The sequence below is a fragment of the Dermacentor silvarum genome, chromosome 10, assembly GCF_013339745.2.
Source record: "Dermacentor silvarum isolate Dsil-2018 chromosome 10, BIME_Dsil_1.4, whole genome shotgun sequence".
NCBI classification, from domain to species: Eukaryota; Metazoa; Arthropoda; class Arachnida; order Ixodida; family Ixodidae; genus Dermacentor; species Dermacentor silvarum.
In genome coordinates this window covers 10,270,839-10,292,626 of record NC_051163.1, presented here as the reverse complement: position 1 = coordinate 10,292,626, position 21,788 = coordinate 10,270,839, and the positions used below count along the sequence as shown (strand labels likewise).

The 21,788-nt window shown below is 43.9% G+C and overlaps 1 protein-coding gene across 1 annotated transcript; it reads right to left on the bottom strand.

The window, feature by feature from the left end:
• Positions 1-2,550: 2,550 nt before the first annotated feature.
• On the bottom strand, positions 2,551-17,931 carry LOC119431180 (guanine nucleotide-binding protein-like 3 homolog). The gene is made up of 14 exons (XM_037698652.2): positions 17,696-17,931; positions 17,532-17,584; positions 17,412-17,466; positions 16,328-16,530; positions 15,636-15,755; positions 14,663-14,762; positions 13,719-13,822; positions 11,750-11,876; positions 11,376-11,463; positions 9,489-9,812; positions 8,987-9,117; positions 7,296-7,399; positions 6,544-6,703; positions 2,551-2,645 (listed from the first exon to the last, which is right to left on the bottom strand). The coding sequence occupies exons 1-14, from the start codon at positions 17,709-17,711 to the stop codon at positions 2,578-2,580; spliced, it is 1,653 nt and encodes a 550-aa protein (XP_037554580.1). The 5' UTR covers positions 17,712-17,931; the 3' UTR covers positions 2,551-2,577.
• Between the last annotated feature and the right edge of the window lie 3,857 nt (positions 17,932-21,788).

Sequence of the window (21,788 nt, the reverse complement as noted above, 5' to 3'; positions counted from 1 at the left end):
CATCCCAAATCAGACTTTTCGCTGACGATTGTGTAATTTACCGTAACATTTATTCTAATGATGATTGCCTTGCCCTACAACATGACATTGACTCAGTAACAGCATGGTGCTCTACCTGGCTCATGCAACTTAACCCTTCCAAAACAAAATGCATGTCTTTCACTAACCGTAAGTTTCGAATTCCAACCGCATATACCTTAAACAATAATCCACTTGAGTTGGTAACCACTTATAAGTATCTCGGTGTTCACATTTATTCCGACTTAACATGGAACCATCATATTAACCTTACCGTTGCATCCGTTAATCGGTCATTAGGTCTTTTAAAACATAACCTAAAGCATGCTCCTTCCCACCTCCGATCACGTGCTTATACCACTCTAATCCGGCCTAAAATCGAATATGCTTCGGCAATTTGGGACCCACATCAAGCATATCTAATAAGTAGCATTGAATCACTGCAGAACCGCGCAGTTCGTTTCATCTATTCTGATTATTCACGTCATACCAGCATCACAGCATTGAAGAAACGTGCCGGCTTTCAAGAACTATCCCTCCGCCGTAAAATTGCACGTTTATCACTTTTTCATAAATTGTATCATCACTCAACTCTTCATAACGACTTTTTTTGTTTGCCATCTGCTATTTTTGATAGACGCGACCATCCTTTCAAAGTCAAGCGCGTGTCATGTCGTTCATTTAACTATGCACATTCATTCATTCCACGCACTATAACTGACTGGAACGCTTTACCTCCACGTGTTGCTACCGCCACAGATCACGATAAATTTTTAAATCTACTGTCTGCCAGTGCTACAGCGTAATCATTGTGTATATTGTTATCTGGACGTGCATCATTTTTTTTTTTTTTTTACTTCTACGATGATTCTCATTTTGTTTTTTAAATAAATTTGTTTGCAGGTTGTATAGCTGTTATCAATCTGTATAGTGTTGCATAGTGTTATGACTGTATAACGAAATTCTAACTTGTTAGTATAGTTTCACATGTGTTCTCTTTGTTGTTGTATTTGTGCCCCCCCCCTATGTAATACCCTCGGTTGCGAGGGCCTTTAGGGGTATTTTGTATAAATAAATAAAAAATAAATATATATATATATATATATGAATAGTATATGTGCGATAAGCTCCGGAACCGGAAGCCGGCTTTCACTTCCGGCTTAAGGAGAATGCTTCCGGCGTTTTGCCCGAATGATCCCCCGGTGCTTCGCCTACTCATCATCATTAATTTCGTGGATATGCGGTGTTTTTCACGTTTTTTCTCGTTTTCTTTTCTCCCTTTCCCAAATTTCTGTTACGTTCATATTTTGCCACTAGTATTGTATAACATGGTGTGTTTATTTCTGTTCAGTTCAGTTATATTTGTTTTAGTACTATTCTATTTCATTTCACTTTTACAATTTGTCGATAATACTGTATAATGCTGCACGTTTCATTCTGTTTGTTTCTTTATTTATATGTTACCCACTCCCCTCTGCAAAGCCTCGGTGATTGAGGGTATTGAAAATAAATAAATAAATAGAGGTGACACAGAATTTAGATCAAAGGTATGAGTAAATGTTATTTCGTTTGAGTGGCAACGACGGTCATCCGGAAGAAAGACACATGCACACACACCTTTATTTTGATCGACGGTCTTGATGGGCAGCATACATTCGCGTGGAAGACTACTGCCACCTCGGGAAGCCGGAGGAAGCTAGACACTCGTGGCGGGACCGCCACATCGCGAGTGGAAGGAAACTAGGCACGCAAGCGCTTGGAACGACGAAAAGAGAGGGCAGTGCAAGCACACACATGGCCAACGCGGGTCGCACAGCAGCCAATCTTTGAGAAACCCTAATTATCTACTTAAAAGTCTACTGATCTTGAAAATGCTGTTTGTTGATAACTGGTCTACTGAAAATGCATCTCCAAGTGATGACACGTATAAGCTTTTGCATTGAATGAAGCAATTTTGTATCAAATTCTGGAGCTTAGTCTCTTGACGAACACCAAAAGTGTATAGAACCCTAGCCATAGACAGCTTCGCAATAAAATGTCCAATGGCCGAATTCATACAGAGTACCTTCTAGCACACAAGCCCGATATAGAAACTATTATGCCACGGAGGCTCGTAATTGTGGTTAGTATCATCTCCAACCAATCTGCTTTGCCGGTAGCCCCATTTCATGCTTACATCTACTCTCGATTAAGGGGGGGCCAGCAGTTTTTTATTTGAATGACTCACCATGCAATATACGAAGGCAGCTAAATGAAGGAATCCAGTATTGCCTCATGAGGCCTCCAGGTGCTGGACTGCACCAGCTTAAGTAATACAGTCCAATGTGAGTTGTTATGGCTCCAGCAGAACACTAGTTGCTGGAGACATATATAATTCTCATATTTTGCAAGGCCGAAATGTGTTTGTAAGCTTGTAAAGTTTTTTCTAGGTTGCTCACACATAAGTTCACAATGCAGGCGCACAGTGCCTTTGAATCAACCCAACACAGAAGCTGTTTTGATGAGTTGGAAGAGACACAGGGGTACAGGATGCTTGATTCAATATTCATTTTAATAGATTTATTCACTCCCACCTAAGCCAGCAAGCGCAGATTCTAAGGAGTCCGAAAGGGCTGATGCAACCTTGTCTGAAAAATAAAAGAACACAAAGAATATCACCAATAGTGAGTCAGTCACAACTACTGGTTCTGAAAGAAGACATCTAGAAATATCCTATAGAACTTACTACTATAGGACCAATACTTGTGATGTTGCAAAATTCATTTCTGCACCATAGCTCCCTTAAAGATGATGATCTGAAGCATTAATTTAAGCCATGCTTGTGCAAAAATGAAGGGAACACTGAAGTTACAAGTTATGAGCTACGTTCCTTTTTTCGAGCTGGTCTGGCATAGTAAAACATAACTTATCAAAATGAATGAGCTACTTGCATTCTGCCAAAATGCTGTTACCAGCATATGTGATATCTTTACAATTCCTTCTTCAACTTCAAATTTAAGGCAATACTAGAGGACTGTGGAAGTGGCTTCACAGCAATGCCACATTGCATTCAAGTGATTTATCTTCCCCCCCCCCCCCCATTTTTGCTTATGCCAACAGAACATGAATAAACTTTTTAAGCTGACACAAACGATGTGCAGCAGACACTAAAAGATTACGTGGCACAAGTCCTGCAAGAAGTCAAATTTTTGAACAGTTCGTGCCTGTCGCTAGCAAAACCGTACATCACTATGTTGTTTTCAGATACTAGTACATACTGCAAATCAAGAATACCAGGCTGTGCATCCAAGCCCTTTGAACTTTTTAAGCCGATAGTACAAGCAAAAGAAGAGTGAAAGATACACAATGTAGCTAGTATCTCCCTCTGTGCACACTTCAAAAAGGAGCAAAAAGGAGGTATGTACTATCATGAATAAAAACAGGAACGGGCAAGCATACATTAGAAAAGTTCTTGGGAACAACAACATGGGAGTGCAAATTCAAATCGCAATGTGTCCATTCAATAAAAAAAAATGACGCAGTTTCACCCAAAAGGCGAAGCATCAATTGCGATAGCAAATTAGTAGAGAGCTATACGGAGTAAGGATAGTAGTTTTATCAACTGTATAAACTTGTACACGTAGCAGCACCAGCAACGCGCAGAACTGTTGTCGAAGCTGTCGGCGTTTTGCCCGCGTTCGCACCGAACGCGCGCTGTCACAGGCATCTAGACCCCTATTAAACATGCTCGCAGCCATTCACAGCTATTTCTGATCTTGTGATGATTTGGGCCCTCGTTTCGGCCGCCATGCGTGTCTCGTACACGAGACCGTTAACGTGGCGTCGTACACGTTAGTTCATCATACCCGCGCGCACTCGCTGTGCACCCAGAAGCAGAGAAAACCATCTGTGTTTTGGGAAGCTATCAAAAAAGACGGCGGTAAAATGAAAAAAACTCTGAAATTTGAGGGGATGTGCTAACAAAAGTGTGGGTGTCTTTCTAAGACTTTAAGGCCTGCCAGTAAACTTATTAGGCATCTTAGTGCTCGCACCGTGACTGGAGATAGCACATGTGCGTGTGTATATTAAGGAAACGCGCTATGTTCCATAGCAGTGGCAACTTTCCCCCACTTGGTATGCTTCACCACAAAACAAAGCTGTATTACAGCAAAGCTAACTTTAAAGGCAAATGCTGTGAAGTGAATTAAGGGCTTGTTTCGGCGTTCTTTTCTGCCTTTTGTTTAATTTGACCCAACAGATAATTCGACCAGTTTCATCCGTCCCGTCAGGATTGAAGTAACAACTGTACATCCCAGGACTTCCTTGAAAAACTAACGGAGTTCTTGCGGCTCCACTGTCATACCATTCTTAAGATTTCACAGGTATGACCAGCTCTTGCAAGTTGTTCTCGTCTTCTCATTCGCTACTTTCGCTGTCAGAGTCACTGTTGAGCTCCAACACGTATTCATTGTAAAAGTCGCCACTCTGCTCCAGCAACGCCACCATTTCACAGTATGTGAAAGTTTCTTGCCTCTTCGCAGAATTTATGTTTGGAAGTTTGGCGCAATATGCGCCAAGATAAAGACTTTTCACGCCCAGAAATTTGCGCATCTGTTGACACGCTTCTCACCACGGGCTCACCACTTTGCAGTCGGGTGTAGTGGGAACCAACCCCTTTAGTCCACAAATGCAAAGCATCAATATCTGGAAAAGAAACATCTCACCACCACTCACTATTTTTTCTGAGACATGGCAGAACATATCCTTCTTGTTGAAAAATATGTTTCGTTTGAATTGCACTTTTCTACGCGGAGAGGGACTCGTGCATCTATTGGGGGCGAGGACTTACAGAGTCGCCTCGCTTCCGTAGTATGAGGAGTAACGCTGCGCGCTCCTCATAGGTTTGGCTGTTGGCGCTCAATAAAAACACCACGCAGGAGCCCTCATGACCATTTCTGTAAGTACTCTCTAAATGAGGGAAGTTTCTTACTGTCAAAATAATGATCTTGGGCAAACAAAAAAAGCAAAATAGTTTACAGGCGCTATCTCTTTACCGAATACGTACAGTGAACGCCCATTGCGATGCGATGCGATGAAGTCCCCCAAACCAGTTTCTAGCGTGAAAGGTTGGCAATCGCTGAGATCAGACTATGTGAAATCTGTTCTTATAGTGTGCTCTCCGTGTAAACAAGTGGTGTATAACAGAATGAAGCCTCAATGCAGCAATTGTACAGGTTCGCAACAACCAACTGTGCATATGCATGCATGTCTGCGCATAATGTTCAGCTATCGCTGCAAGCACGTTTTCGCACCGTGAACTTTAGGCCACAGCATATGGACATTTGACAGTACACAAGCAACCATTGTTGTGTGGACGCTATCAGAGCTGTTAAAAAATTATTTCATTATGACTAGGGACTTCGACGCTATACGGCAACTTGTGATGTGCGATCGCAACGATTCAATCATTTTCTTTTTCTTTTCTTCTAAATTCTTGGGCGTTTCAATATCATTATATCTCAAGTTGCGTCGTACAGTATGTTTATCGGTCTTCTCAGCGACTAATTTCTCACTGCTTCTTTTTATTAATCCAGTACATTCATTGTTTGGTGCTAACAAAACATGAGCATATGCCGTGCCTTTTTTTAATGTGCTTCTCACCGTCCCCTTTCCATTCTGGTGAACTTGCCAGTACCTAGCATCAACAAGTTCATAAACCAAATGTTTATGACATTAACCGGGCAGCATGCGCAGGCGAGCTTCTCAGCACGCACTTTCTGCTACTCACTGAACATCGCAGCTCAAACACTGTAGCAGAAGTCTTCCGTGAAAGTGCTTACTACACACCCAAGTTGTAGCCGGTGGCTGCTTGCCGGTTCTAAGTTTCACAATCCAAGCTACACGCAGCTTCTTGGCCTGCGGGTGCGTGTGAAGGCTGACACCGGGCTCCGTTGCGTACGCGTCCGGCACTCCACAGTACCGAGCAATAGCCTACCATGTCGGGCGCCTTCAAAGGCAGTCACTATCTATTATAGTGCTTTCTAGTGCTGTCAAGCAGGCACCCGAAGCTGGAAAACATTCCCCCTTAATCACAACCGTAGCTCAGGTGGGACTAAACTCACGCGGACACGGTGCCCACGTGATCCCTCATACCACGTTACGCCGACAGTGGCGCAAGCTTTTCCAGTGGTGGAGCTCTCCCCCAATACATGCTCCCAACTTTACAGTCAACTAAATCTAAGTGCCACCATCTAGAATAAAAAATAAACTTGTCAGCACCCGTCATCATTTTTTTTAGAGATGCTAGCACATATTCTGTTTGACTAAAATTATGTTTCTTCTGAATCGTGCCTTTCAATGCGGCGAGCGAGTCGTGCATCTGTAGACACGCTCCCCATGGCGTGGCCAACTTGGAGGCGCATCTACAGATGCACTCCCCAGTTAGGGGGTTAATGAATAAGAGAGACTACTTCAACCACAGGGTGGTGCTGGCCTCCACTTTGTAGAACCAAGGCACAGGGAAAATTATGCACCGTGGTAACTTACCAGATCGTTTACGCTTCTTGAGCATCTTCTTGAACTCTTTCCGCCGAGCCTTGTTCTGTTGCAGCCCCGATTCGATAACACTTTCGCTCTTGCCAGCCACCTTGGCACTCGCAGCCTTCTTGCGCGGTGCCTCTGCTGTCCATTGTGGCCCAGATGATTCCTGCCGGCAGCAGCAGCAGAGAGAAAGAAGTGAATTCAATGTCTCAGCCACATTTTAAACATGAAACACAATCCAGACTATGCTTGGCTTTCGATGTCCCTTTCCACAAGACTCACTGAATTATTCATATGTTGCATATGTTGCCACATAAAAAAGAAAAGCAAAATGACACCCTGGTTTTTGGAGCTTCACATTTCAAGGCAACACAGGGACTACACGAGACATGATGTAGTCGAGGGCTCTAAATCAATTTTGACCACCTGGGGCATTCTTAATGCGCGCCCATAAAGTGGTACATAAGCGTTTTTGCATGCTGTAATGCAGCTGCTGCAGCCAGGGGTTTAAGTGACAGCCAGTTTCGGTTCTTGTGTTAAGCGCAGACATCACTAGTGAATAATCTCAGCAAGGAACATAAGCTACTATGCGTCATTTGTCATGACCAGCCCTTGGCTCCACTTATAAATGCAAAAGACAGCTTGCAAGCAGGTGAAAGGTATAAAAGCTTGATGTCTGCTTTCCCAAGGGGATTCTGTGCACTCTGTAACCAGCTTCTTACTAGGCCCCGTGTCTGCCAGTGCCTGGTGCTTCTTACCTGGCCAGTGTCCATGGAGGTGCTGGTTTCTTCTTCAGGTGCCATGTCTGCTGTACCAATGGACTCCAGAGGAACAACGTCCATTGGTCGCACTACAGGGAGGCCTGGAGTGCAAAAGGTGATTGCCAATAGAAAAGCCTCTCTTAGGCAAACATTTAAGCTAGTCTAGAGGTTCTCTTTTCAGTTTCTTTCATTTGACAAAGACACAGTCCCCACATCCCTCAACCGAGTCTGTTGGGGTTTGCAGGTGTTGAAAGCAAGACTGACACCTCCAAATCTAAGGTAAATGAAAGGGCTGACTGAATTTTGCAGGCTGAACAAGTATAATGTGCATACGTTTTCTGTGGAAAAACTGTGCTCTATGAAAATAAGCTCGCTTTAAACATTAGGAAAAGCCATCCATTAAAAAGCAAGTCCTTGTTGCTTATTGCTACCCTTTTTATTCAATGGTTCTAGCCCTCAGCAATTAACTATTACAATAATGATAGGAATTTAAGCATCAATAGTGATGGTGCACTACTACTCATGACATGGAGGAAGGAAACCCAGGAGAGGCCCTGGCCAACGCGGACGTATTGGAGAAAGTGTGGCGGAAGCCACGTGCTGTTTTTCGCAAAGGAGCACTGGGACGGGTACCCCAAATGTCAACGTTGCCATAGAAACCACGCTCTTGAAGCTTTCGCTGCTGCTCTCGGTCTCTGAAAAGTGAGATAAGATTTTCCCGCCGGTGTCTTTCTTGCAGCACCATTTGTTTGCGAGAAAAGCTGACTTTGGAGTGTGATGTGTAAGCTTGAAAGTTGTGTTTTGAGTCTGTGAGCGTGAGTGTCAGCCAGCAACAGATACACTCAAGCAATCACGACACGGGTCTTCAACGTATTCAACGTGCCACGGAAAAACATAGGAGCGCGTCTGCTTCACTAAAGCTGCTACAGAAGTTTCGTAGGCTTTGTTTTGAAGCGTGTCGGCAGCACACAGTTCTGGCAGCTCGTAACAATGCAAGTTCAAAGTACGCGCCCATCTGCTCTGGCGAGCTGCGGAACCCCTGATTGGAGGCGCAAAGGCAGATGGCACACCAACATGGCTGCACTTCCGGCTTAAAAAATCTGACGTCAGGGCCTCTCCTGTTTTGTTTCTTTCCTCCATGACTCATGAGAAGCAGACAAAAAGACTGCCATCAAATATAAATATAGGGGCATACGAAAAGAGGACGAATCATGACACAATGTATTTTTATGAACAATGTGAATTCCAGCGTTCAGTGCTTTCAAGCAGTAATTTATTTTGCCCTCGTGCTGCCATTTGCTAGCCTCATGACAGGTACAGTAATTTCCCTGGTCACAAGGTTATCTTTTCTTCAACCACAAACTGAAGCCAATTGTTTTCAGAAACGCAATCTTTCTCTCAGAAAATTGATGCAGTGTGCTGGTATTTCGTGAATGAAAAATGATCACCTCAAGTACCTCTGAAGGGTCACAGGGCGGACGAGTATAGGAAGCACTAAATTAAATTGTTTAAAATGCACTGAAGTAGAAGTAAGCAAAGCAACATTGACAGTGGTTATAATTAACCAGAATTGAAACTTACATTAATCTAAGTTATTACCAGTAAACTGCTTGTTCATTCCCCTCTGCCGACGGAAAGATGCTCAAGCATGCCCGACATGGCAAAACAAAATGAATGGAAAGCCGTACCTTTCAGCTCGCGTTCTTCCTCCTCAGCAATTGCGTCCAAGTCAAACTCCGCACCCAGGGCCGACACAATGCTGCTGCCTTCCACACTGGACTTGTCCTCAGGAGGTTCCGTACAATATTTGATGCGGCCACTAAAGAGCACAAATGATGACCCGCCTTACAAATGACTCCTCTCACATGAGGCTTTCACCATTAATAATGGTTAACACTACCGTGTGACCACTCAATGAAAAGAGGGGTGCAGCCTGTCAAATTGTGCGTAGCCACAGTCTCACATGTAGCCATTGTTGTACCTGACAGCCATGCCGGCCAGGTTAGACAAAACTAGCATCTATAGCGACGCCTGCGTTCAAAGTATTACAAGTAGACACTGGCTGATTTAGACAGACAACAATGCAACATCTGCTTTAACATAGCTTGTGGCTTCAGACAAACGAAATGCAGCGTCAGCATTATTCTGCTTGAAGGGAGGAAGACGGAAAAGAAGACAGCAACAACCAACCAGTTCCAGTCGGAAAGGATCTTGCGGGCTGCTGCAGCTGCGTCGGGCAGGGCGCCCTTGCGAAGTCGACCCATGCGCTTGGCCAGCATGAGCAGCAGCTCTTCAGGCGAGCCGTACTCAGGCAGCCGGTACTGGAGCATGAGCTGCTCACGTGACGCTCGGCGCAGGATGGAGCAGGCAGGCCCCACGGGGTCTTCCAAGGACTGGGGGCTCTTGGCATTACGCAGCGCCACCGTGGCCTCTGTCGCGTCACCAGAGGCCAGCACCACACCGGGGCTGTCCAGAAGCCACACGTGGCTGTCCAGCTGGACACGCTGCATGTACCTGCAAAGACCAGTTCAAGATCAGAAAGGCCAAACCGTGTCAACAAACAGCAATGAGAAACACAGTTTGCTCAAGTTACAAGACTGCATTGGGGTCTCTGGTAGCCCTCCGTTTTTAAGTACCGTATTTACACGGTTCTAACATGTCCCCAAATCTAACACACACCCAATTTTCGCGGATTTAAAGTAAGAAAATAAAGGTGCACCTGAATGTCGCATGCACCTAATTTATAGCAGAAAGATACAGCAAGCCCCCCACTTTCATGATCAGAAAAACGATACGTGCAGAATTTACCTTCACAGAAGGGAAACATTTTTTTTTTGTAATGAGCTTTGATATGAAAGCAGCGCATCGTCACCGCCATTTGCGCTTCATTGGCCAGATAGCAAGCACACTGTGGTGGTATTCTCGAGTGATCCCTTTTAGAGATACTACTAGTACTATCACTTTCACAAGATTTTACGCGATTCTGCATTGGACTTATATAAGTACGCAGCTGAGAACGTTCCTGGCACTTTGCACATCTAGCGAGCTTGGCACAGTGCCAGAAACGCTGACAGCTGTACACACTGATGCATCTGCTGCCTAGTCACTCGAAATCTCGCACTTAGTAGCTCCGAAAGTAATTGGCCAAAAATATTGCTCCTGAACGCAGTCGAGCCTGACGGCTCTAATGGTAGGCTGTTGCCAACGCTGCAAACAGTTTTGCTTTCATAGCCGATTGTAACGTGCAGGCAATTTTCAGGCCCATTTTCTCAGAAAAAAGTGCACATTAATTGCACCTGAAAACATGTAATTTGTTGAGCTACTGTCTTCTTTATGCACTTTCAAATTCAACAAAAATGAGCTGGACCTTTCTAAACGCTATATGACACATGCCACGAACACTAGCAAAAGCAAACCATCAGCAAAGGCAGTCGCATCGTTAACCTCTGTGCACAACTTACAGTTCCCTTGTACATGCTACACACCATCTTACTAACTTCGTGCAGAGCAGCAAAGGCTAGAGCTTGCGTCAGCGAATTAGTAACGAGAGCCAGTTGCATGTTCCAGAGAATGGAGGAGCGCTCGCACATTGTGCGCTACTAATCTTTCCGTGAAGCTTCCATTCCATCCAGCCAGCATCAAGTGGAGGGTGATCAGGTCCACGCAGGTAACAGATGAACCCTCCTTCTGGTTCTTCTTTACTGGTTGGTTGAGGCAACCCACAGCTTTTGCTCCACATCAGAGTTCATGAAATGGATTCTTAACATAACGATGAGGCAGTAAGCCAGGACTACCACCATCACAGTGCCACAGAAAAAATATGCCCATGCTGCATGTATGGCAACAGTAGTCCAGTGGAGAAGAGTCAACAGTCAACAATCAACAGTCACAACAGTCAACAGTCAAGAGTCAACTCTCAACAGTCAGAATGTGATAAAAATAATGGCAAATAGCTCATATTTCGATACTACCCCCTTTCTCACAACACATGGCTACTTCTACACAAAAGTAGACTACAAGTGTCAAAAGACACCATGAAAACCGAAAATAAGAAACATGAATCTCAACGACACTTACTTAGTGACACCTGGTACAGCTCCAACTGTGCAGGCTCGCGTCCTCTTCAGGCTGTTGACCAGGCTGCTCTTGCCCACATTCGGATAGCCTGCACAAGTCCGGACCCTTCAACTCACTAGCGCAGGAAAGTTCCAACAGTGATCTTGGAAAAAATTCATGCAGGAGCTAGGGCACTTATGTGCAGAGTCAACTCACTACAATAGCCTCAGAAAACAGCGGGGAAACAAGGGAAGACACACGCTGGTGCCAATGTTTTGACAACTTGTTGCCGCAATGTAGACAAGACCCCACTGCGGTGGGTTGCAGTCACAAGAGCTTAAAGTGCAAACAAAGCACATTTGCTAGGCTTTAAGATTGCTAGGCAGTGCACTGACCCACAACACCGACTGTGATGCACCCCTGGATCCCCTGGTTGCGGCAGTAGTTCCCCAGCAGTTTGAGCAATAGCTGGGCACCCAGGCAGGCCCGTGTCTCCACATCAGGAGCTGCTTTCTGCTGGGACTGCAACAGTTCACCACAAAAAGAAAAAGAAAAAAAAGCTGGATTTTACAGGCAAGACTCCCGACACTGCTTCTGGGTGCACACACTGTCAAACCAGCTTGGTCATTCTGCACTATAAATGACTAAGGAGGGTTTTGGATGTAAGCTTATGCTATATAACGCTCTTTTCTCTCCTCATTTGCGTTACTGCCATCTAGTTTGGGCTACCGGTACGAAGAACTCCTTGCACAACTTAATCACATTGCAAAAAAATGCCTTGCGTTGCATTGCAGGTTTGCCGTACACTGCGCACACGTCCGAATTATTTGCTAAGTTCAATGTTTTAAAAGTTACAACCCTATACGAATATCACCTCTTGACAGCTTTTAGGTCCGAATTAATTCAGAAAGGCAGCCACATTCGCACTTTAGCAAATTTAACTCTTAATCCCTCCTCACGCTTAACCAGACACACCAACCATTGGTATATCCCCCGGCCGCGAACAAATTATGGACTGCAACTATTGCAGTATTGTCTTCCGAGCACACTAAATAAGTTTAAACTAACAGATGAAAGTTTACGCACGTTATCAAAAAACGCTATTTTAATTATGATATCCCGAACTCTTTGTGCTTAAAACATGAAAACTATTTTGCATTAGTTTGTATGAGCCTGAAAAAAAAAATTGCTTTGAAATTGTTCTCCGGGTGCTTGTTTCCGTTGCTGTCGTTGTAAACAGGGGGTGGCGGGGCTAGTCAAGCTGCTAAAGAGCAGCTTTTTTCCCGCTATCCTCACCATTTATGTACATTTTTTTTTTCTGTATTGGTGTGCCAAAAAATGGTGAAATAAAGCCAATATCAAAACCAATATCAAAACCAATGTGAAAGTGCCCCGTATCCACTTCATAAGTTATCAACTACGAAATGTGGCAATTAAAAATAACATGACCTTCATCAACGCCCCACAATCACCTCTAATAGGCATTTCAACTCAGGGCCTGGGAGGTATTACTGCCACGCAATATCACACATCCAAATACAGTCAAGAGAGTGCTGCATTGTCCTGCCTCGAATCTGCTCTCTTAGCACACAAATTTGCAGCCCAAGAATGATTTAAACATCAAGTCATGCAGTTGAAAGTTGGGTATGTAAGTGCAAGTTTCAGCATTTACACAACACAGAGAACACACAACTGCCAATATCAGAAGTTTCCCATTGTTGCTGGTTTATGAACACCTCTAGCACTGCAGCACAGTGATGGGCAGAGGCTGTGCAGTGCTCTACTAACGTTCAGTAAAGTTTCCAAGCATGCCACACATTGTCACACCCGCTAGGCAAGCACGTACAGAGAGAATTCAGACAAGTGCAACAAAGACAGCTGTTTACTGTAAAGAGAGAAGGGCTCCGCTGCTCAGACTTGATCACAATTGCCACCACCCCTCCTTAAAGCACTCCTCCAGAAATCAAAAGGTAAACCGATAATGATGATGGAATAAAAATTGGAGGCCATTATACAGTTGGAACTTCACCAACGAAGTCACATCTGTTACAAAAATACCTTTTGTTATATCGAACATTTGTTAAAATCATGTATTCATTAAACACTGATTTAGGTAAGAAAATTTTTAGATTTACTTGGTTATACCCATGTTCACTATATTGAGCTTCGGCTGTGCACCAGGCCTGTAACCCATTTAACTCCCAAGCATGGGCTGCACTCATTCTACCTGCTTCTACCAAAATTGCACTCAACACCAATGCATCTATGTATCGCTACAGCCTGTGTAGCCAACAATGTAGTACTCTATGAAAACTTTCTCAAGAAATTTCTCCCACACATATGCGAAATGTCAACAATACTCACCAGGTGCTGCTTCTGGGTCTGTGTGGATGCCTTAAAGGCAATGGTGGGAAGCTCTCGGCGCAGGTAACGTAGCCACTTTGTCAAGTTTTCCCGTGGGATTAAGTCTGCACAGTGCACAAATTTCACATTTCTGAGCTAATTTTATGTGTGATCAAACACAGTGGCACAACACTCAATATCAAAGGGTAGCAAATACAACTGTTGTGACAAGGAAATAGAAGCTTGGGTAATGTTTCCGTTTCCTGCATACACAGAGGAGAAATACCAAGTTCAAAGGAGAACTCTGAGGTGATGACTTTTGGTGTTACCCTCACTAGGTGTAAAGTCAATGCACAATGCCAATGAAGCACAATGAGGGGCAGTGAATCTATGACATTGCAATGTTTCTGTTACATACCCTATCACCTTCACCTAACAATGACTCAACATGAAATAAACTTGGCCCAGAAGTCTGCTCAGACACAATATTTTTTATAACACTTTTGTAATGATACAGCAGCCTGTTTCTCATGCTGCCAACAGCTACATTTCATTGGAACAGAGCACCTGTTACATTTGTTTATTTGTTACATCTTTGTGCTATTTTTTTTTCATAGGAAATTTGCAAACAATGAGTTACATGACATCATCCTGCACTGGACTTATTTAGTAAAATTCTTGATGAAATATACACATGCTCTAACTGAATCATATAGACACGGTAAGAGCAAATCAAGTTTTACTTTCTCATTTCAATGCTAGATAACTGACACAGGAAACAGGAAATGTGACAGACGATCATGTTTTTCGTCCCCAGCACATTTTGTGCATTCTCACACTGCTTATGAAAGCTATTCACTGCCTGTTCTCTTTCCTGTAGCTTTAAAAATTTTAAATAGTTAAATTTCCCCTTTTCCATTCATTCTTTCATTTGCACATTCCTTTACATGAAAAAAGATACGCACCAATCTTGTTGAGGAGCAGCACAAGGCGTTTGCCTCGCGACTGCACCAGCTGCTCCAACTGTGGACTCCGTGTGCCCAGTGGATCCCTGGCATCAAGAACCTGGAGCAGCAGCAACAAGACATACGACAACCAGCAATTCACAGCTTTGTTTTCTTGCAAGAGTCCAATCATTACTTAAGTGCTGCTTGTATGTCCTGCACAAGCTCATATTGTGAAGTACCAAGGAGAATTCAACTGGCAGCAACAACAAGGGCCATGAGAAATAGAAACACATTCAGAAGGTCCCACAATTCTATAACATCGGGGGTAAACGAGTTACGAAGCAAACAGTCAAGACAGAACTTGTTTACCGCAGTTCAAGTGCAAGGCTAGTGAATGCCAGTCCAAAACTAGGCTATTGAAGCAGAGACTTGTGTGTCTTACTCCAAACATTCTGTTCAACCAACCGCCATGACGTGCAAGCTCTCTGCTTTTATTTGCCTTTACTCATTCCTCACCCCGCAATAAAATAGTAGTCAACGTATTCAGGAGTTTCTCGACAAACACAATGCTGTTGGAAAGAGTTTCACGTCCTTGTGTTTCACAGCAACATGTTTGAAAATGGAGAAGAATTCTCAGTGAAGCAACAGAAGTGGCCAAAAGGTTCAGTCACGTGGGCAGACAAAGCAGCACTCAATCAGCAAAAGATAAAGCAGTGCTAATGTCCAAGTAACATCATGCAAGGAAAAGCCTGATGAAAAGCTGCAAAGAACGGGTTAATTGAAAGACATCAGATGGTACGGAACGAAAACTTCCAGAGTTGTGTTTGGTTGACATGGCAACCATCAACAGAAGAAGGTTACTTTTCATACATCTGATGGTGGCAACACGCTATGTCCAAGTCACCTGGAGTGTTTTGACATTGTCTGGTTTACCCCCTGAGCAGCAACCTCTTCCCTTCATGCTGTGCTGACTAAGTGCAAGGTCACTAACCTGGAGCACAACATCGGCAGCCTCCACGACTTTCCGCAGTTCCTGGTAACCCGTTCGGTTAGACAGTTCCTTGAGCAGATGCTCCTGGCCTGTCTGCACCAGATGGTCAATCAGCAAGCCCTGAAAAAAGAACCCCGCTTATCACATTTGCGGTTTTTCACTCTCCGAGTGTTTCTGGTTTGCAAGGATTAGAAAAAGCAGTTTAAAGAAATAATGTTCCAGTGATTGAAGTATCAGGTGAATGACATGAGCATTCTTCTGACAACTGTCACAAAAAGCATTTTGTCCCAACCCTCAAGATCTGCAGTTGCACTGAGGGGAGGCCATGTTTGAGAATTGTGTGCCAGTAGAATGCATTTGACCACTGCATGCTCTTGAGCATTTTTATTATGAAACACAAGGCAAAGTGAACTTTGACATGACAACTTGCACCCACCAAAGGAAAGGGAAAATCTATGCAGACCCTTCAAAAGGAGTGTGCATCTACTCAGCAAATGACATTGCATAAGCAAATGTACTTTAATATAATAAACCATGTTTAGAAACATCCCCTAGAAATTATTGAACACACACATACAGTTGAAACTGTAGATTTGCAACATGGTTAGCAACCAACACATTCAAACTAGGGGCACCAAAATGACATCCCAACCAGCCAAAGTTGCAGGTCTCCCATAGATGGCACCACTCACACTGACAGCAGCGTGCTGGGCTTGGCGTTTAACAGCATCGGCTTGTAATTCGCCAAGGTCACGGTGTTTGGTGTGTTGTTCCTGTCGAGCTTCTTTCTGGCGACGCCGCTGCTCCTCCCGCATCTGCTGCTGCAGTTGTGCCTCCTTGAGTAGCTCTCCCTTGAAGGGAAGGCTGTTGGGAATGCCAGGATCCTTTGGCTTGTCTGCATTTGCACCATTTACCACATTAGAAATTTTCTCATAATGCTATGCCCCGAAATATTCAAAAATTTTACACATCTTCCTCCAGTGAGATTGGATCTTGACATACTTCGAAGTGGCCTTAATATACACCTACAACTTCTGTGTGGGGACTGCGGAGCTGACAAAATATCGGTACACATGCAGCACGAAAATGCCACCAATTCTTTCATGCTGCAGCTGCAAATGGCCTGCAGCGAAATCGTGAAATGGTTAAGGACGGTTCACCAAGGAGGCACAACATTTTGTAATCTAAATTTTGAGTGCCACGTTTTCAAGATTACAGTGCACAGAATGTGACAATGTCAATGCACAAGTCGCTAAGCGACAGCTATCCCCCACAATGTGTTAACTGGCACCCGTTTTCCTGACAATACCATTAGGTCAAGCAAATCTGGGGTACGAGTTTTGCAGGTTTGTTGTCATGGTCAACTCAACTTTTTTGTCTCAACATATGAATAGACTTTCTCTAGGCGCAGACATAACAAACAGAGGAGATTGCTTAGATAATATCAACGTGTACACCTAGAAGACTGTAGGTTTGTGCTATCTAAGTGGAAACGTCTGCCCCTCAACGAGCCACAGCCGCACCTGTTTTACAAGTTATCCAAGCATTCTATGAAATGAAGCAGCGCTACAACACATCTGACAATACTATTCACGCGAACAGGGGACACCTACTCACACGGTGAGCAAGAAATCACACAATCGCCTAAGATGACAGCACCCACACTTTCCACATTTCCGAATGACAAGCTGCCGACACGAAGTGCCCGATTCCTCCATCGACAAGACTGATCCCCGCACGAGTGCTGACATTATACTTCCCAGGTCTACTACTCACGTTTGTGCGGGTTCTTCTTTGCTTCCTTCTTTTTCTTCTTCAAGTGCTGCCGTACCTGAAATAATACTCTGCGTAAATCGCGATGACAACGTCGTCAAACTTCCAGAAATGAGCATCTACCTTCTTTTCTACTTTGTAGCGCTGCCGGCACGACACCCGCTTGCTCATTTTGTCTGAAAATGCATGAATGCAACCAATGAAATCCCAGATCAATAAATTTCATACAGTTCCGGGGTTTAACTCTTGACAAAGCAAAATAAAGCTGTGGCTTATTCCGGACTTACTCTTCATGTTAGGCATGTTTCCGTCGTCGTAACTACACCACCAACACTACACAACACTACACCAGTGTCTTGACAGGGTCCTTAGCACCTCCTGCCAGCAGAAGATCGGCTGTCCACGCAAATCGCAACAAGCGCTTCGCGATTTTAAACGTAGACAACTACAGCACTTCGCCAACTTCACTTTCACGTGGTGCTCCGCACTACGCAAACTTAAATCGACGGGCACGACGGGCACCGTGAAAAGAGCTGAACCTTGCTCCTTGTGCTATTTCGACGGATTACAACAGCAAAAATACGCCACTCACAAACACATTACTGTATTTACGTAACATTTTTTTTATACGTAAGAATTGTAAGTTACTACGTATTTGTGGTTTAAATTTGAGGCATCGTTTCTATCAGGTGGCGTTACTTACTGAGGCGCGCTTTTTGAACCAATTGGCGCAACCTTGGTTCTGTGCAGGTCGTCTGCGTCTTTATTTAAAGAGCGAGGAAAGAAAAATTATCTTTATATAAAATTACAGGCCGAATGAAACAGCCTGCGTGCGAGGCCCAGACGCAGCATGTGCTCCTGATATCAGCGCTTGTCCTGGTTTCCTTGCGCCTCGCTGTATCGCGAATTAGCCCAGTTTTCCAACTTTTTGTCCTACACTGTCCTACACTAGCCTTAACAGATGCTTATAGTGCTGCAAGTGCCACTGTGCAATGCGGTGACAGTATGCGGCGACAGTGACCGACTGTGATTGTGTATCTGTGCTCCTTTCTTTCTCTATATCTCTGCTTTCCTGTCACTTTACCTCTCCCTCCCCTCTCCCCCCGAGTAGGGTAGCATACAGGATCTTCCCATCTAGTTAACCTCCCGGCCTTTCCCCTTTCTTCTCTCTCTCTCTCTCTCTACACTGAGCCTCAATGTTTATATTTGTCAAACTTTACATACAATATATAATATATATATTTCATGCTGCGTCCACATTTTACTGCTTCCTCAATCTTTTCCACGTTATAATTTCGGATATCCCTTACTTTCTTCTTGTTGATCAGTTTTGACAGTATATATATATATATATATATATATATATATATATATATATATAATTTCGGATATCCCTTACTTTCTTCTTGTTGATCAGGGATATCCGAAATTATAACGTGGAAAAAATTGAGGAAGCAGTAAAATATGGACGCAGCATGAAATCAATGAGAAGAAAACTTGGCATACGACAAGGCAAATTGTATGCACTGAAAGATAAGCAGGGTAATATCATCAGCAATTTCTATGACATAGTAAAAGCAGCGGAAGAATTCTATACTGACCTGTACAGTCCCCAGAGCAGCCAAGCTACTTTCATTCGAAGTAGTGATGAACAGGATACAGAGGCTCCTTCTATAACTAGCGATGAAGTTAGAAGGGCCTTGCAAGATATGACCAGGGGAAAAGCTGCTGGAGAAGATGGAATAACAGTCGATTTAATCAAAGATGGAGGAGATATGCTATGAAAAGCTTGCGGCCCTTTATACGCAATGCCTCACGACTTCAAGTGTACCAGAAAGCTGGAAGAACGCCAACATTATACTCATCCATAAGAAGGGAGACGTTAAAGAATTGAAGAATTATAGACCCGTTAGCTTTCTTTCAGTATTGTATAAAATATTCACCAAGATAATTTCAAATAGAATCAGGGCAACACTTGACTTCAGCCAACCAAGAGAACAGGTTGGCTTCAGCAAGGGATATTCTACGATGGATCATATCCATGTCATCAATCAGGTAATAGAGAAATCTGCGGAGTACAATCAACCTCTCTATATGGTTCTTATAGCATTTGATTCAGTAGAGATACCAGTAGCCATAGAGGCATTATGTAATCAAGGAGTACAGGAGGCATACGTGAATATCTTGACAAATATCTACAAGGATTGCACAGCAACCTTGGTTCTCCACAAGAAAAATAGGCTGGGAAGGCTTAGGAGTGAGGATCAACGGCGAATATCTCAGCAACCTTCGGTTTGCAGATGACATTATCCTATTCAGCAACAATGGGGACGAATTACAGCAAATGATTGAGGACCTTAACCGAGAAAGTGTAAGAGTGGGGTTGAATATTAATATGCAGAAGTAGCCTGGCAAGGGAACAAGAATTCAGGATCGCCAGTCAGCCTCTTGAGCCTGTAAAAAGAGTAGTACGTTTATCTAGGTCAATTAGTCACAGGGGACCCTGATCACAAGAAGGAAATTACAGAAGAATAAAATTGGGTTGGAGTGCATACGGCAGGCATTGCCAAATCCTGATTGGGAGCTTACCACTGTCGTTAAAAAAAAAAATGTACAATCATTGCATTCTACCACCGGTGCTGACATATGGGGCAGAAACTTGGAGGTTAAGAAAGAAGCTCGAGGACAAGTTAAGGACCGCACAAAGCGATGGAACGAAAAATCTTAGGACTAACGTTAAGAGACAGGAAGACAGCGGTGTGGATCGGAGAACAAACGGGAATAGCCAATATTCTAGTTGACATTAAGCGGAAAAAATGGAGCTGGGCAGGCCATGTAATGCGTAGGATGGATAACCGGTGGACCATTAGAGTTACAGAATGGATACCAAGAGAAGGGAAGCGCAGTCGAGGACGGCAGAAAACTAGGTGGGGTGATGAAGTTAGGAAATTTGCAGGCACAAGTTGGAATCAGCTAGCGCAAGACAGGGGTAATTGGAGATCGCAGGGAGAGTCCTTCGTCCTGCACTGGACATAAATATAGGCTTAATATGTGTGTGTGTCAGAGAGAAAATAAATGAATGAAACAAATACACGTTTAACAACAACACATTCCGAAACACCGATGAATGCCGGGCCGCCGGCCGAAACGTTAGTAAAACAATGCAGTAGCGCACCCAGGATCTCTGCCAGGGGGGGTGACAGTTTGCCAATACCATCTAAACAGCACTAATTTCGATTTCTTTACGGGAAATTGTCAAAAAATGCGCTTTTTGCAAGTGTGCAGACGATTGCGCGTCTTACATCTTAGTTGCAGTACTCAAATGCGTAAGGAAAGAAAAGGGGTTAAAAAAAGGGGGGTTAAGTCGGCCTCAGGGGGGGGTTACAACCCCCGAATTCCCCCCCCCCCCCCCCCCCTTCGTCGGTGCGCCACTGAAACAATGGTATTTTTGTTGTTGCAAAGGTGTGAGTCTATATGTCATGATTATTTCTCCTGGTTCAGCGCACACTGTCCTAATCGACAGTGAGCGACAGTGTATATATATATATATATATATATATATATATATATATATATTCAAATAAAGAAAATATAGATCAACCGTCTTTTCTTATTTGGAAATGTGACTCAGACATGACCTATACCCGGGAACAAATTAAGCTAGCAAAATACCGAGCCCTCCGCCACGCCCGCCGTAAGACCAGTCTGGAAAGAGAGTGGCTTTAATAAGAAATGCTACTAAGCGTTAATAAGAGATCCAACGCACTCGACGGCACTTGGCACCCAACGCCTTCTCCGGCAGTTGCGAGGAGGATGCCGCATCGACTTGAAAGCTTAATTTTGAACACCCGGTATATTTAATGTGTACAAGAGTAATTTGTGCGTATATTTGATTTCTAAAATGCTCGTTGAATTTTGTCACTTGTGGCATATTGCACTTAGTATAATTTTGCGTAATGTTGTGAAATAACATCCTAATGGGTATCCCGAGTATTCCAAATGTCTTCTGCGGTTTTCCCGCGCGCTGCATTGTGTGCAGTTTTTGGTGTTGAGTCCTTTCTTCTTTGAAGCGGTACAAATAAAGTAACTATTCGATAAATATTAGCAAACGCAGTAACCTTATACTTATCAATAATCCTGACACTATTGACGACCGTTTAGAACTCGAAGAACTGTGGTGCGAAAAATTTCCTTCGGTTCGAACCGAATCGCAGCCAAACACGTCCTTGTGATGCGATCAATCGCAGATAGAGCACGGGCGAAATGTCTCCCCGGCGTCAATGGGCCCGTTCAAGTGACCGTTACCTTGTGTGACGAAGATAAAAAGCCCTGACGTCTGCGAAAAGAAACGCAATAGGCTCCACGACGCCTTCGCCAAAC